The 15,492-nt window shown below is 46.8% G+C and overlaps 1 protein-coding gene across 2 annotated transcripts in view; it reads right to left on the reverse strand.

Moving 5' to 3' along the window:
• LOC120760055 (rho GTPase-activating protein 39-like) overlaps positions 1–14,468 on the reverse strand; it is a 57,750-nt gene extending 43,282 nt beyond the window's left edge. For both annotated transcript variants that reach the window (XM_040079963.2, XM_040079964.2), the window contains exon 1: positions 14,336–14,468. In XM_040079963.2, the coding sequence (XP_039935897.1) occupies positions 14,336–14,346 (11 nt within the window). In that variant the 5' untranslated portion in view covers positions 14,347–14,468. The remainder of the gene's footprint in view (positions 1–14,335) is intronic.
• Positions 14,469–15,492: the final 1,024 nt, after the last annotated feature.

Here is a 15,492-nt window from a genome sequence, read left to right on the forward strand (position 1 = left end):
GATTTAAAATGAGCTTATTCCTTGCACTTGGTACATAAGGAAGAAGCAGCTTCCTGGCTATGATGGGGGGAAACACAGTTATTAATAGCATCACAATAAGCTAGTATCAGAAGTTATGTTGCAGCCCTGGAAGATCTTGGCTGGTTCATGAAAATATGTGTTGCCATGGCAGTAATTGCTATACTGGTAACAGTGAACACTGGGGTGAGAACAATGCACGTCTAGATTTGGTGCCTCTTTTTTTTTTTTTTTTTTTTTTTTTTCTTTCCCCCTACCAAAACCCACACATTTATTAGCTTGTGTTCAGTCCAAAACCGAGCTTTTCACTTTCAGCAGTGGCAAGGAAGATAGCAAAAAAGAGACAAATTCGGAAAGACATCAAAGCAGGCACCACTCTCTGTCCTTCTTGCAATGGCATGGTTGATGGACTGGGGCAGAAACCTGGAGCACATTCAATTTTGTGTTTTATTTGATATCCATCTAGACAGTCTTCATCTGCCAAACACTATGTACCCAATACATAGTATTTGCTACTGATAAAAAAATAAGAGCAAAAAACTGTAGAGGCACTTAAAACAAGGCCTGTTCCAGGATGGGATGTCCTGACATTCAATATCCAACATGGCCGCAGACCACCAGGGTGTTGTGCTATTCTGTTCTTTGCTTCCCTCTTTGCAGTTCCCAGCCTCCTGTTCCCTTCCTGCAGCACTGCCAAGCACCGAGCACACACAGGGTGCTGATACTTATTCCAGAACCACCTGTTACCCTTGACAAATGCCTGAATTTCAGTGCTCAGGATTTCTTCCCTCATCTGCCCTTCCCCAGGCACCACTTTCATCCCCATTTCTAGATCAGGTACAAACACTGGGATCAGCAGAGATCCCAGCCTGGGTCCCCCAGGACTTCCCTCCTCTGCAGAGTCTCACCATCTACTCCTCATCCTACAGTCAATCTTTTAATCACTTAATTCACCCATGATGGACTTTTTTTTGATACTGTGTGCTGAAACGTTTCAGTGAGGTCCACTAGAACACACCACTTATCATCCCTGTCATGTACTTGGAAACACCTTCCAAGTACCAGTGGAGTCACGTAGCTCAGTTTTGGTCTACAAAAGCCACATTGGCTCTTCCCCAACATGTCACACCCATTTATGTTCCCACTTAATACTGGTTTCTGGAAACTTTGACGAGTGCAAGACATGCACCTTTGGTAAAACAAAGTGCCCCTTCCATTCTGCCTACAGGTGAGACACTCAAATAGGTTTATTAAGCAAAACACATAAGCCTGGTCGTGCCTTTTCTCCATCTTTTCCCTCATTGCTCAAGAACCCACACACGTATTTCAGATGCTAAAAGCACAAGGTTGGCTGTTCTTCCTAGCAACTATTTCAGACTGGCTGTCTGTAAGTTTATCCAAATACTTTTTCAACCTGATGATGCCTTTTGCATCCATGGCCCCCAAGAACCAGATTGTGTAAAATAAATGGCCCTCCTCCTATCTGCTATAAACCAGTCTTCTTTAGGTTTCACCAAGTGCCCATAGTTCTAGGTCCACAAGACTTGGTAGAAAAGAATTCAACTTATCCATAAAAAGGAGAAACACTGTCCCCATCTTTTAAAAGGGTAGAAAGCAGGACCCTGGGAACTACCAGCCTGTCAGCCTCACCCCTTTGCCTGGGAAGATCATGGAACAGATCCTCCTGGAAGCTCTGCTACGGACATGCAGGTGATTCAGGACAGCCAGCATAGCTTCACCAAGGGCAAGTCCTCCCTAACCAACCTAGTGGCCTTGTACGATGGCATAGCTCAGTACACAAGGGAGGGGACACAGATGTCATTTATCTGGACTTAGTAAAGCCCTTGATACAGATCCCCACAACAATCCTTCTCTCTAAATTGGAGAGAGATGGAGGATAAAGTGGTTGACAGATGTCATTTATCTGGACTTAGTAAAGCCCTTGATACAGATCCCCACAACAATCCTTCTCTCTAAATTGGAGAGAGATGGAGGATAAAGTGGTTGGACAGTCACATCCAGAGAGTAGCACTCAACAGCTCAGAGTCCCAATGGGCATCAGCAACAAATGGGGTCCCTCAGGGGTCTGTATTGGGACCAGGGTTATTTAACATCTTCGTTAGTACACGAAGGGAACAAGTGTACCCTCAGCAGGTTTGCAGATGACACACCTGAAGGACAGGCCATCCAGAGGCATCTGGACAAGCTTGAGAAGTGGCCCATGGGAATCTCATGAGGTTTAACAAGGCCAGATGCTGGTACTGCACCTGGGTTGGGTATCAATCCCTGCATTGATCCAGACTGGGGCAGGAACAGATCGAGAGCAGCCCTCTGTGTGCTGGCATCCAGAAACCAACCATGTCCTGGGCTGCATCAAAAGAATCGTGCATAGCAGGTCAAGGGAGGGGATTCTGCCCCTCTACTCCCCTCAGGTGAGGCCCCACCTGCAGTGCTGCATCCAGCTCTGGAGTCCTCAGCGCCAGACAGACACAGACCTGGCGGAGCCAGTCCAGAGGAGGCCACCAAGTTGAGCAGAGTGATGGAGCACCTCTTTTAGGAGGAAAGGCTGAGAGAATTGGGTTTGTTCAGCCTGGGAAAGAGGAATCTTAGGGGTGACATAACTGCAGCCTTCCAGTTCCTAAAGAGGGCTTACAAGAGAGATGGACAGGGACTTCTTACAACAGCATTTAGTGACAGGACAAAGAGGAATGGATTCAAATTGAGAGCAGATTTAGATTAGATATTAGAAGGAAATTCTTTGCTGTGAGGGTAGTGAGGCACTGGAATGGTTTGCCCAGAATAATTGAGGATGCCTCTTCCTTGCGCTGTTCAAGGTCAGGCTGAATGGAGCTCTGAGCAACCTGGCCTAGTGAAAGATTTCTCTGTCCATGGCAGGGGGTTGGAAGGTGACCTTTAAGATCCCTTCCAACCCAAGCCATTCACTGATTCTATTACCTTTATGACTTTGTGTACCTTGATCTTGCTATACAAGACTTTTCCAAACCAAGGAGTCACAAATTTTATGCTCTCTCCTCATAAGGCAGCTGCTCTGTCCCTTAGTAATTTTAATTATCTTCAATGCAGTCCCTCTAACACCAATGTCCTTCTCACAATGCAGAAATCAGAACAGCATGCAGCCTCCAAGACATGAACAAAGTGTTAGAGAGGGTCAAATTGATGTCCTCTGCTTTGGTATTAACTCCCTTCCTGATGGTCACTGAAACTGACTGTTTTCTTTGGCTAACATCACAGACAGAATTCATTATTTCAGAGACCTGTCAATGACTCCAAGCTTCTTCTCAAGCTATAATCACTAGCTCCAGGCTGAGTGTAAAACAGGCCCAGTACAGGTAATTTTTCCCTGTTCACCATGTTTTCCTACACTGAAGCTGATCTGTCACATATTAGTCCACTTTCTCAGTTCTGTGAGGTTCTTATGGATTTCCTCACCTCAGTGAGCTATTCAAGCCACTGAAGGAACTGAGGATCCTCTGCAAACCTGGGAATCTCACTGCACCCCTCTATACTTGAGTTACCCATAAGGGGCAAAATACTTCCAGCACCAGGTTCTTGGGCCTTGCTGCTGACTTCCACAGGCTGAAAAATAACCAGTAAGCCCTACCTCTGCAGTCTATACTTTCATCAGTCTGTAACAAGATCCTGCCTCCATGCCCATGGCAACTCTCTCTCAAAAGCCTTTGGCAGACAAACTTGCCAAAGGCTGTCAGAAAACACAGATACATGAAGCTTAGTGGTTGTGCTCCCAGCATATTCATCCACATCCCACTGGTCTGTGAAGCAGAGGCAGGGCTTGCCTTTACAACAGCTCTTCTAACACTGCTCCAAGCAGCTGTGCTCAGCCATGCCTTCAGAAGATGTCCTGAAGAACAAGACAAACTTGTTCTTCGTTGCAGAGACCTAGGCACAGGGGTCAGACCCAACAGTACATGGAACCCTGACTACTCTTCACAGCCCTTCCCTAGCAGCACACCTGGACAAATACTGAGCTGCTTCCTCAATTTCCTCAAGACTCTCAACTTTTAAAAATGCCATTGCATTTGCCACCACTAATTTATGTGATACCAAGGGCACTTTAGCAGCAGGATACACATAAAAGTATCTCAGCAATTTCAGATTTAAGATCCTTGGGCACTCTTGAGTAAATGTTATCTGCTCCTTAGTTTCTTATCAGTTCCTCTGTTTGCTCAAAAGCGATTTCTTACTGATGTTCAATGTGAGACAACTTCTCAGACAGTTCTGTAGCAAGGTTGTAGGCTTGCAAAGCTCCTCCACAGGAGTCAAGACGGCCAAAAATGGTTTAGATTTTTTTGTGATAGCTTTATCTTTTGTGCCTCTCACACTTTAATCTCTTCTGTTGCCAGTTTCCAAAAGGTTTCTGATGAATTTGAAAGTTAATCATATTTGGCAAATTCACTCCTCAAAAGTCTTAATCTGGCCCACCTTATTTTGATTTTACATGTAATCAGCTGAAATAGATAGGTTTTTGGTCTTGCTTGGATACAACTTCCCCTTTTTGGTAAACCTCCTCATTCCACTGTCCTTCTCTCCCCTGCATATTTCCCTTTTTTGTGTCTTTCTTTAAAAGGCCAAACAAAAAAATCTGTTCTTGCTGGAGGTATTCATGCCTTCTGAGCTGGCAATGTCATCACTAAATAATTTCCATGCCACCTCTATTCCAATCAGCTCCTCTTTAGGCAAGGAACAGATCTCAGGGCTCTTATAAGACAGCAGAGAGCCCCTTTTTGCAAGCTCAGGAGTAAACACCTGCTCTGGGGTCAGGCAGACAGGTCTCATTTATTTTATTTTTATGCTGTCAGTCATAAAGATCCCAACATAACCCCAGGCTTCACATTATTGTGACTATTCAGCACATATGTACTGCATTTTCACAGGTAACTGCATATTCACTGTTTCCAGATGCCCAAAACTAGATGTTTTTCCAGCTGGAGACATGTTACACAAAGTGCCTTCTTTGGCACCCACCAGGTGAGAGGTAGAGGGGTCAAGGCTTCACCTTCCTGGGAGGAATACAGGATGACGTCAAAGGGCAGCCAAGACTCCACGAGAGCAGTGCCCTCCAACAGCATGTCCCTTCCAAGGGACTGCCACAGCTTGGACCTTCTCCCTTGCTTATTTTCAGCACCACTGAGCATAGAGCTGTAGCCAAGGTTGAGTTCAGCAGGAACTTGGCAGAAGACATGCAAGAGACAAGAGGCTGGACTCAATGGCTGACAAATTGCAAAACAAGTTTAGTCAGCAACAGGTTTTAATCTAAAAAACAAAAGCAACATGGATCAATCTTGCCTGAAGCACAGTAAAAATGAGGATTGCATCTCCCAGCTGTTCATTCCCTTTCTCACCTTCTCTCACAGCTTAGCAGGGGTAAAGTTGACAGATGAAGCCAAATGCTGTCCTGCATCTTGAGCAGCACAGAGAGCTCTGCTATAACAGAGCTGCAATCAAGAAGGGGTTGGCTGAATGTGCCCTGTAGGAGCACCCAGTTTTCACAGTCAGCCACCCTGATACTGCTTTCTGTCCTTGGGTTTACATACTGCCTGTCCTAAAATGACAGGCTGCACTTCCCTGAGGACCAATGGAGTAGTCCAAGCTCTAGCACAGACACAGCTCACTGTTAAAGCTCTTTATGCCACAGTTCACATTTGCCTTTCCCAGGACAAACAGTCACACCATTTGGGAGGACTTACAGCTATAAACCTATAGGCAAAAAGCAGTACAAGCTCCTACCATAAGAAACAGATTCAAAATGGTAATTTCTGGGGAATACTGTTAATTCATGTAATGTTCCTCAAATCTCTGCAGTCCATAAAACCTCAGGGTTTAAGCCAGGTCCAGCTGGAATTTGAAGGGCAAGAAAGTTTCACTGCTGGCAGTTCCATGACAAATCTGTCTGTTCTCTGACCACCCACAGGCTCTCGCTTGAAGAAATGGCTACCGTTGCAAACAGCAGAGGCTTGAGCAAGGCAATAGGAATTAACTGCATGCCCTCCTCTGCTTGTGCAAAGGGTCCACCACGTGCTGTTCCTGGGGGCCCAACTCCACTTTGGAGTTGGTGCCACATGCCCTGGCAAGACCAGGGTAACAGAGCTGTCTGGGCCAGCTGCATAGCGATTTTATTTCCCACCCAGAGTACAAGATGTACGTTGTATCAGGAGACACTTTAAAATAGAAAACTTTGCTCCTCCCCACCGAGACTCCACAGCAGCCCAAAATCAACAGCTTTCAAGCTCGTATCACCACGCGAGCCATCCAGGCCAAGCAGGAATGGGCACAAATACTATTGGAAGATGTTAATTTTTGCATTTCAAGCTAAACTCTGAGTAGTTTCACTAAACCATTTGGTGATCACCACGCTGTTCACTCTTTCCCACCTGAAGTCTTTGCTTCCTGCTCCAGGGAGAGTGGGTTGGACAAAGCAGCCCAAGGTAAAACTTCCCTGTAGCCCTGCAGCAAGTACAACTTCACTGAACAAGAGATTACCAAAAAGCTTTTCCCCACGCACAGACAGCTCTCACAGCTCAGCAGCAGCTTTGCCTATCTAAAGAGAAAATAGCGAGTGATTTCATCCCTCCAAGACCCAATAAAGTTTAAGCACACAAGTGCTCAGCTGTTAGAGTACTGGATGGTTGATGGGGAGGTGTCATTGGACATCGAGAGGCCACCTTCCCAGGGAAGAGTTATGCAGAGCCAGAGAGGCTGAAATCACTGGTATGCCCTTCACTGCCAAACTCCTAAGTCTTCCCTGTTTCAAGAACAAGATCAGCCCAAAGAAGTGTTCCCACTAAAGCTCTGCCCGCCTCCCTCCTGTAGCAGGGTATTGAATTCAAGGCCAAAGTCACTTCAACAGCATTACCTTCAAAGCTGTCTCAACAGACCATGGGAGAGGGAACAGGATGATAACATCATGATACAATGGCACACTACAATCAAGAGTGGATGATTCAGTGATGTGTTCCCCCTGACCCCCTCCCATTCTTTCCCCATCCCCAGCACTCATCACATGAGGACAGCAGAGCTCCTCAGATCCCAGAGATAACTGAGCCTGGTAATTAACAACAGATGGCTTTCTCTTGCTTTAGTGAACTCAACCACTCTGGTGACAGGACTCAGAACCAAGGTGGGGGGGGGGGGGGGAAGGTGGCAGTACACAGCTTCACCTCCAGATCATCACTGTCTTTCTCATTTTTTCTGCCTATTGCCATCCCAAAACAGACTTCTACTTTGGAAGTCTCCAGAATCTTAAACCTGTGTTTTAGACTAATTTCAAATTACAGCATTAGTTAACTTAGGCTGGATTGTCATACCACCACCAAGCATTTCCTCAGTAGCTTCTAAACCCTCTGTGCAAAAAGGAACATATTTGCTTTTCACTGTTATTTTCAGAGATTTAAAAACTAATGTATTGAAAACTGGAATAGATTACTTCAGGGGCAAGCTCCCTAAGGAGTTTCCATGTCAAAACTGCAATCCTCTGGCCATCTGTACTCGAACTCAGGACTGCAGATGAAAGCCCAAGGACAGCACCAACCCAAGCACACAGTTGCCCTCTAAGCCCCAAAGCTACTTCCTTCACACTCTTTTTACTGGGCTGATTAAATACAACTCAGCTATATCCCAGCCAGACTATTCATTGTATTACGAGGGTATAAATTGCTAAGATAATATAAGCATCTGACCTCAGGGCTACATTAAACATTCCTCATGTCAGCTGCACTCCAGGCTCTGCACCTCAGCTCACAGCTATTTCACCATCTCTCTTTGCCTCCCTTCGTGTTGATTGGTGATGATCAAGAATTCATAAAACACTTAGAGCTTCTCTTTTTGCCCTAGCTTAGAGCAATACTTGGAATGTCTACTGAAAACAAATCTTCGATTTAGGGAGCCAAGAAGAGTTAAACAATGTAGTTGATACATAGCTGGATAGCTGTAGATATAAAAAGGACTATCAAAGAACTACAATGTACACAAGGAAGAAATGGTTGCAGGACTAGAAGAGGACCATATATGGTATTCATCACTTTACAGCAAGCTGACCATGTTGAAACTAACAGCTGAACCTTAGGTTACTATTTAAACACCTACATGGAAGACACAGTGCCTAGATTACAATATGACCACCCACAGTTTACTCCATGTCTGGAAACAACCCTGCACTTGATATTTCCCACATGGCACCAACAGCATACAGGGGACAAACCTAGAGTAGATAAAACTATATAGTGGGGTACAACTGTGCCAGCAGATTAGCAGGGGCATAAGAAGCAGGTGCTGGAGCAGGTGAGGTGGCCAGGACCAGTGGGCAGGTTGGGGTTCCAACAATACGTGAGTCAGCCACTCCAGCCAGTGCAGAGGAACCTTTCCAAGCAAGACTGCATCGCTCATCCACTGCATTCCCTGGGCCTGCATTTAATTATTCAGTTATAAAGTCTCCTGTAAGTTTTGCTCTGACTTTCCTTTGTGACTGAAAATATTTTACACCAATTCATCCTTCTAACCTGAACCCAGGCTGCTTGTAAACAACACACTGCACTGCCTAAGAGTCAGAAAAACCCAAGACAGCTGAACTCCACGTGGTTAAAGGGGATTTGCTGAGCTCAATCTCAGCTCATCAGGCAGCATTGTGCAGAGATTTTCTTGGTATCACTAGTGACGGAGACAGTAAGCCTCTTTGTTTATTTTTCCCCAGATGAATGACACAAGCAAAAGCAAATAGAAAAAAAACAGATCTACAGAACAAAGAGGCTATCCCTGCTACAATGCACCTGACCCCGGGCCAGAAGTTCATGATGCCCATGATGACACAAAATCCCACTACACTGAGTCTCTTCTGCCACTATAACAGATTTCCATGCAAAAAACAAGCAACTTTGTTTGCCTAGGTAGGAAACAGCCCCATCTGTCACAGCAAAGTGCCTTACACCAGTGTCCCATAGCTACGAAGTTACACATACAAGTGAACCCAGCAAAGGTTTGTGCGGGGGACCCCTCCTGCTTGGCTTGTCTGGTTTTGGCAGAACATAAACCCTGCAGCTAAGAAATAGGTTGGTTTAGAGAGGCTCAGGACTTCTCTGCTTCAAGTTGAGACAGGAGCACACAGCAAGTTTGGGGAGCACAGGGTGCTCCCTGTTCATCTTCACTTCATCCATCTTGAAGTCCTCGCCACTGAGGAAGGCAAACTGCAGCAAGAGCTTGGCTCAGGGAGCTGGGCACAACCAGAATACAAGAGGGGTAAGAAAATACACCCTCCTTGTAAAATCAGACTTCTATTTGCCTCTGATGGTTTATGAAGGTGTCAGCTAATAATTTTATTAAGATATCTTTGTTTCAGAAGTTCTAGCACTCTGCAACATAGACCCCTTGTTTGAATTTCACATAAAACCCAAAGTACAAAGAGAAAAAAGAGCCTGAAAAACAAAATAAACTCAGTATCTCCAGCACTTTGGTCTTTCAGTGTGTTTTTTTCCAGGAGGTATTTTCTAAAGCTGATACTGTCCAACTGAAGCCCCTTCTTTTTGCCTGAAGCATGTAACAGGGGGAGGCTAAGTCTCCTTGCCACGCCAGTGCTCGGCCTGGGAATCACAGAGTCCTTTCCCTCTCCCAGGCTTTGCTGCAAGCAAACAATTTGGATCTCCAGCATCCTCATTTTAAGTTTTCCAGATATCTCCTGGCTGTGTGAGTTGCATAACCAAAAAATGGCAGCTGACAACACATAAAGAAAAAGCTTAGGAGAGTAGCTAGAAGATAGCTGACACCAGCTACACTGGAATTTACTGGGCTAAACTCAACTGGAAATATAAAACACTTAATCCTTATAGCAGTAACCTCAAACTCTTGGAATGGTAATTAGGATGAGAGAATATATGCCAAATAATGGTATTTCCATTATCCCATAAGACAAAGACCAAGTGCAAAAGAATTTTCTTTTGACTTACCATGTCTCTTCCAGACATGAGCCAGATGGACCTCACGGCTTCTGCTTTAGTTAATACTTTTCTGCCACTCCAAGAACGGACTGCTTTAAGAAACTGCTCAAAGCAGATTACTCTTCCTCATGAAAAGCATAAAACCCATCAAACAGGCAGCTTGTTTCAATGGATGCTCATGGCTGAGCTACTAAAAAGCACAAGAAATTATTTGTTCATTAAAGCTGTCTTTCCTACACGGGAACAGCCCTCCTTGGTGAAGGCAGGAATTAACATCAAATATGTCAGTAATGACAGCAGAACTCAGAAACTTTCTATGACTCCAGCTAAAACCAAATCCCAGTGCCTGTTCCAGAATTTTATTACAAATAAGAAACACTTCCTGAACTATTTGAATCTGCCTAGGGGACTTTTTACAGAAACACAAGTGTATACACACCACAGCAAGGCACAAATAATTGCACTCCACTTGGGAAGGACTGACGGAGCCTAAATGGAACATTTCAATTTCTGACCTATCTATTTGCTGAAAGTTTGCAAGCATCTCCTCCTAATTGCCTCACCCACTAAGAAAGCCATTTGGGGAGTACAGCAGGAATAGAAACACTAGAAGAGGAGACTGCAGAAAGGAGAAAATACTCCTTTCCTTTGAACTTTTGATTAGTTTCCATCAGAAGACTCTGATATGTCTGAAGGCATTTCCCAAAGACCAGGCTTTATCTGCATAGTCAAACACTGGAAGGCTTGACTGTCCCTTAGGAGCTAGCTCCAGGCCATGCTGGGCCTGCTGATGGAAGCAGCTTAAAAAGGTTTTGGCAGTGACAACAGACAGGACAACCACCTTGTCCTCTCCAGCCCCTCTTCTGCTTCTGCCAGAAGAGCTACTGGAGGAAAACAAACACCTGGCTTCACTTAAAGCCAGTCACCCCTAAACCATTTCATTCTAAGAAACTTCCCGGGTAAGTTTACCAGCTCAGCAGCATGTCTAGAGGAGTGGTGACAACAGGAATGAGCATATGGCAGAGGTCAGGCTTGCTGATAACCTCTCCCACCTGCATTTATTTCCACTGATTTTACAGAGCTAACAGAGACCATTGCTATCCCAGGTCATTTACTGCCAAGTGAACTACCACAATCCAGCCCACCCAGGAAAAGGCTCATCCAGCAGACAAGAGTGAGATGACCCGATGGGGGGCACAGGCTTGTCCTGCAGTCAAAGTTAGCTACAGACCCTATGTTTATTCATGGCCTTATTTAAGCCAGTTAAAAAGAGGGTAAACCAGAACAGGACACATGGACCCAGTTCAGAGGATGTGGAGGGCTCTGCACTGCACAACAGTGAGAGGTTTGGATGTCCTGCCAAAACCAGAAGACACCTCCGCTGCAAAGCCACAGCTGAGTTCAGGCACACAGAGCCCATCAAAAGCTCCAGGGCAGGCTGATGAAGCGTCAAAGTTTTCACTCATTCCTAATTTAAAGTTCCTAGAAAACATGGAAAATGGTATTCATGCAAACACAAATTAAAGCCTGAATTCATCTGAATTAACTAAAAATAACAAACTATACTAAAATAATTCAAGACTCAATAACAAAATGGAGTTCTCATTGTAATCACAACAAAACACATCAATCCCTTACATCTTCTATTAATTTATTTAATCAAATTAAAATAGCCAGCCAGAACAGCAAGTTTCCTGCTGAACAAGCACATTCAGTACCATCACCAGGCCTTCCACCCAGTTAACATGACTTCACCAACCTCAGTAGTTCTGGGTAGGCTGGAAGATCTCCCTCTGCACCCATCCTGAGGCCGTTTAATTCAAACAGCCAAAACCATGAGCTAAAACAGCAGGTCCAAATTGAAAAGCTTTCTTCTTAAGTAAAATGGCAACCAAGTAGTATTGTTACTAAAGCATTTACCCATCAGGAAATACAGATATGACACACAGGACTTCAAAAAAAGGATTAATGAATATGAATATTTATTAAATGGCACTGCCAGCAGAAAAAAACAACCTACCCTCATGAGCCAAAGAAGTCAGAATCCTACAGCTGTTTATGCTTTGTTACCTTTAATTACTGAAGTAACTGCATTAAAGTTGATTCTATGTATCTTAAAGCTCTTCTCTCAATAATAATTCTTCGTCCATGGCTCTAAGGGGAAAAAAACCCTAGTTCCCTGGTTTACAAAACTTTATCTGATTGCTATCAGGTAGTTACCCCAATCCTGTGAAGGCAGCCCCAAAAGAATGGCAAAATGGATTTTATAAATGCCTCAAAGCTCAGACACCAAGACAATGAAGCCCACAAAATTTTCTTACTCCATAGAGGCAGCTCACTACAGGAATTCCAGGCTTTCCTTTCATTTTTGCACCACAGCACATTACATTTTTCTAGAAATCAAGTAAATCAGTTGAACAAGAGGCTTCTTTTTTGTGTTCCTAAAGTAGGGCAACACTCCGTGAGCCATATTCTGCATGGCATGTTACGCATGCATGTCTCTCATGAGCATTTCTGCTGCAAATCCAATCAGCATGAGGCTGAAAGCAGACTTTTGCATCACAAAGACAACGATAAAATTCTCTGTTACAAAATGCACCAGACCTGTGGACTGAGATCTCACTGTAGCTTATGTTCTCCCAGCTAAGGCCAAAGACATCTGTTTCAGCTAGGCAAACATGTTGTGAATACAGAAGGCAAGTGAACTATCTGACCAAAATCCTGGCTTCTAAATCTGCATTCCGACAATCCACTGTGATCTCAGCATCCCTCCAAATAGTCTCCATCCGAACGATAGGAAGAGTTGTCTCATCAACCCAGCAGAAACCAAACCCAAAAGCACTAAAGAGACAGTCAGCAAGGGAAACACAGTGAAATCCAGCACAAGAAGCTCTGTACTCCTCTGCACCAGCTGGTGGAATGATAGCCTCAAATCTACAAGATTTTGTCAGGTTTTAGAGTTTACCCCAAAATGAGGACCCTACACCCTCAATCTCCAAGCACCTTTGGCTGTCACAACCAGGGAGGCAGAAGCAGCTGCTATGAGTCTCTGCTGCTGGCAAGATGAGAGAATGCTGCTGTGCTCATCATTTTGCTCTGGCTGAATTCTGGTATTCCAGGGCCACCCTCAATGGGATTTGCTATCCCTTCACAAGATGCTCCTTACAGACTAATATAAACCCCGGTCTGCTGCAGGAGATGCAGAAAGAAAAAGATATAAAACAACTTCAAATGCAAGAGAAATAAAAAATTATTCCAAACATCTTAAATCGTCAATGAGACACTGAGCAAAATGCCAGTGCAGCTCTCCTCCAGCCAACAAATATGTGAGAAGACACCTGAAATCTGGTACTCCTGGAGAGAGTCACACCGCAGGAATTTTAAATCGGTCAAGTTTTTAACCTAGGCTGAAAAAACCCACTGGCAAACCAGTGCAACAGCAACAGGCACCAGCAACAAGGAGGATGGTGCCTCTGCCAGGCTCTGCACTTTCCCCCTGGCAGAACCAAACTTAATTTAACCACTTCTGGCCAACGATCCCAGGAGCAGAGAGACCAGGAGCAATGCTCCTTCAATGGGGTTATTCATCGGAGCCGTACAATCTGCCTGCGTTTGTCGGAAGCCGGGTGCAGCCTGGGAAATTGGCCTGGCTACCTGGCCCTCCATTTTCACCACCAACAGGTGATCCTGGCTCCCTAGCCACTTCCAGGAGAGGACAGAACCCTCTACTGATCACAGTGCAACAGCCACGCCCGATAGTATTTTCACTGTCATTCTGTAAATGCGCATATTTTTTAAGCGAAAGAGAGCAAGCTACGGGGACACCCAGCCCAGTGCCAGCGAGCCCGGACTGGAACGGACACAAAACCATGGCGCGCTCCCGACGAGCCGGCCGTCTTCGGAGCTGCGAGGGCACCCGACAGAGCCCGGCCGCAGCCACCGGGGAGGCGCCAGGGCCAGGCAGGAGGGAGGACTGCGACTCAGGGCCGGGCCGGCTCCGCTCAGCCGAGCTCACGGTCGCCGGCCTTGCTCGGAGGCCGCAAACAGCCCAGTCCCGGCCCCAGGCGGCGGCCCCGGCAAGAGCCAGGACGGTGCGAGAGGGAGCTCTCCCCATAGACAGCCCGGTAAAACGGGAGGCGGCCCGGGACCACCGCCCCGCACCAGTCGGGCCGCTCGGCTCGGCACGGCACGGCACGGCTGCATTTCACCTGCTGCGTCGGCTTGCCCGGCCCCGCGCCCACCCGAGCCAGGGATAGCTCCCGGCCCCTGTCCCTGCCCAGGCCCACTGCCCCAAGGCGCGGCAAAGCCTCTTTCCCCTCTCTCGCCCTCAACAGGTGTGCGGCCGCCACACTCACCTCTCCGCCATGGCCGCTCTACCCGCGATAGGGGCAGGATGTGAAACCCGATCCCGGCCCCGCCCGGGGGCGGTGCGGTCCGACCCGGGACCCTCGGCCGCTCCCCAGGTCCCTCTGCCGGGGGCTGCTGTGCCGGGACGGGACGGAACAGGGCGGAGCGCGGTGGAACGGGGCGGAACGGGCCGAGACGGGCGATGCCGGCGGTAGTGGCGGAGCCGCGGGTCGAGGGCAGCCCCTGGCGGCGGGTGCGGCCGCTCCGGAACCCGATCGAGTCCGCCGAACCCTGGCGTCGCGGAGCTCCGGCTCGAGGGGTGGAAACAAAGGCAGTGGAAGCGGAGCTAGGATATCAGTTTTGGAGCCGCTGAAGCTTTATTTGAGCTACAGGTCAATGGCAAAAGTCAGCGGTCGTGACCCGTTTTGTGAGGAAAACCGTGGTCAGGCAGGTCACGTCCTGCCCTCGCCTTGGGGACTCTGGCAGCGCTGTTGTTGCGGGCCCCAGGTGCGGCCTGCGCGCTGCTGGATCACAGCTGCACCAGTGAACCGCGTTCTACCGACGCTGCTTCCTGCTGCCCTGAGCACATGGGGCTTCATTGGTTCTGCTCTGCCCTCTGGTACTCCCGACATCCTCCAAGAGCATGGATGGAAAGTAGCAGAGGGGACTTGAACCAGCCTGGAGCTTTTGAGAGTGGAAAGTTCCTTTGCCAGTGCTGGATACTGAGCTGTCCCTGCTTCCAGGTGGAAGAGTACAGACATTTGGGTCAGCCTGAGCTGTAAGGCTGCTGTGCTCTCGATTTGCCCAGATGTGTTCTCTTTTTTGCCCCAGCAACTTCATCTGGGCAGATTTTGCAGACTTTCTGTTTCTTCTTTATCCTTAACACATAATAGACTGGTCAAAGCTGTGCAGTAACATCAGCTGTGTCTCCAGCAGATGCACAGATCCACCAGTGGCATATAAACAGCATAGGTGCAGAGACCTAAAGAACAAGTAGAGCCCTGCTCCTCGGCCAGCATGAGTAGTCTGAATAAACAGTCTGTGCTCTAAAGGTCAGCCCTGCTAGATCAGCTTCTGTCAGCCACTGTTTTGAAGTACATCATTTGGCATGGTGGCACAGAAGAGCTCTTCCTATCCCAGTAATTGCTGCAATGTGGCACTACTC

The sequence above is a fragment of the Hirundo rustica genome, chromosome 16, assembly GCF_015227805.2.
Source record: "Hirundo rustica isolate bHirRus1 chromosome 16, bHirRus1.pri.v3, whole genome shotgun sequence".
NCBI lineage: Eukaryota > Metazoa > Chordata > Aves > Passeriformes > Hirundinidae > Hirundo > Hirundo rustica.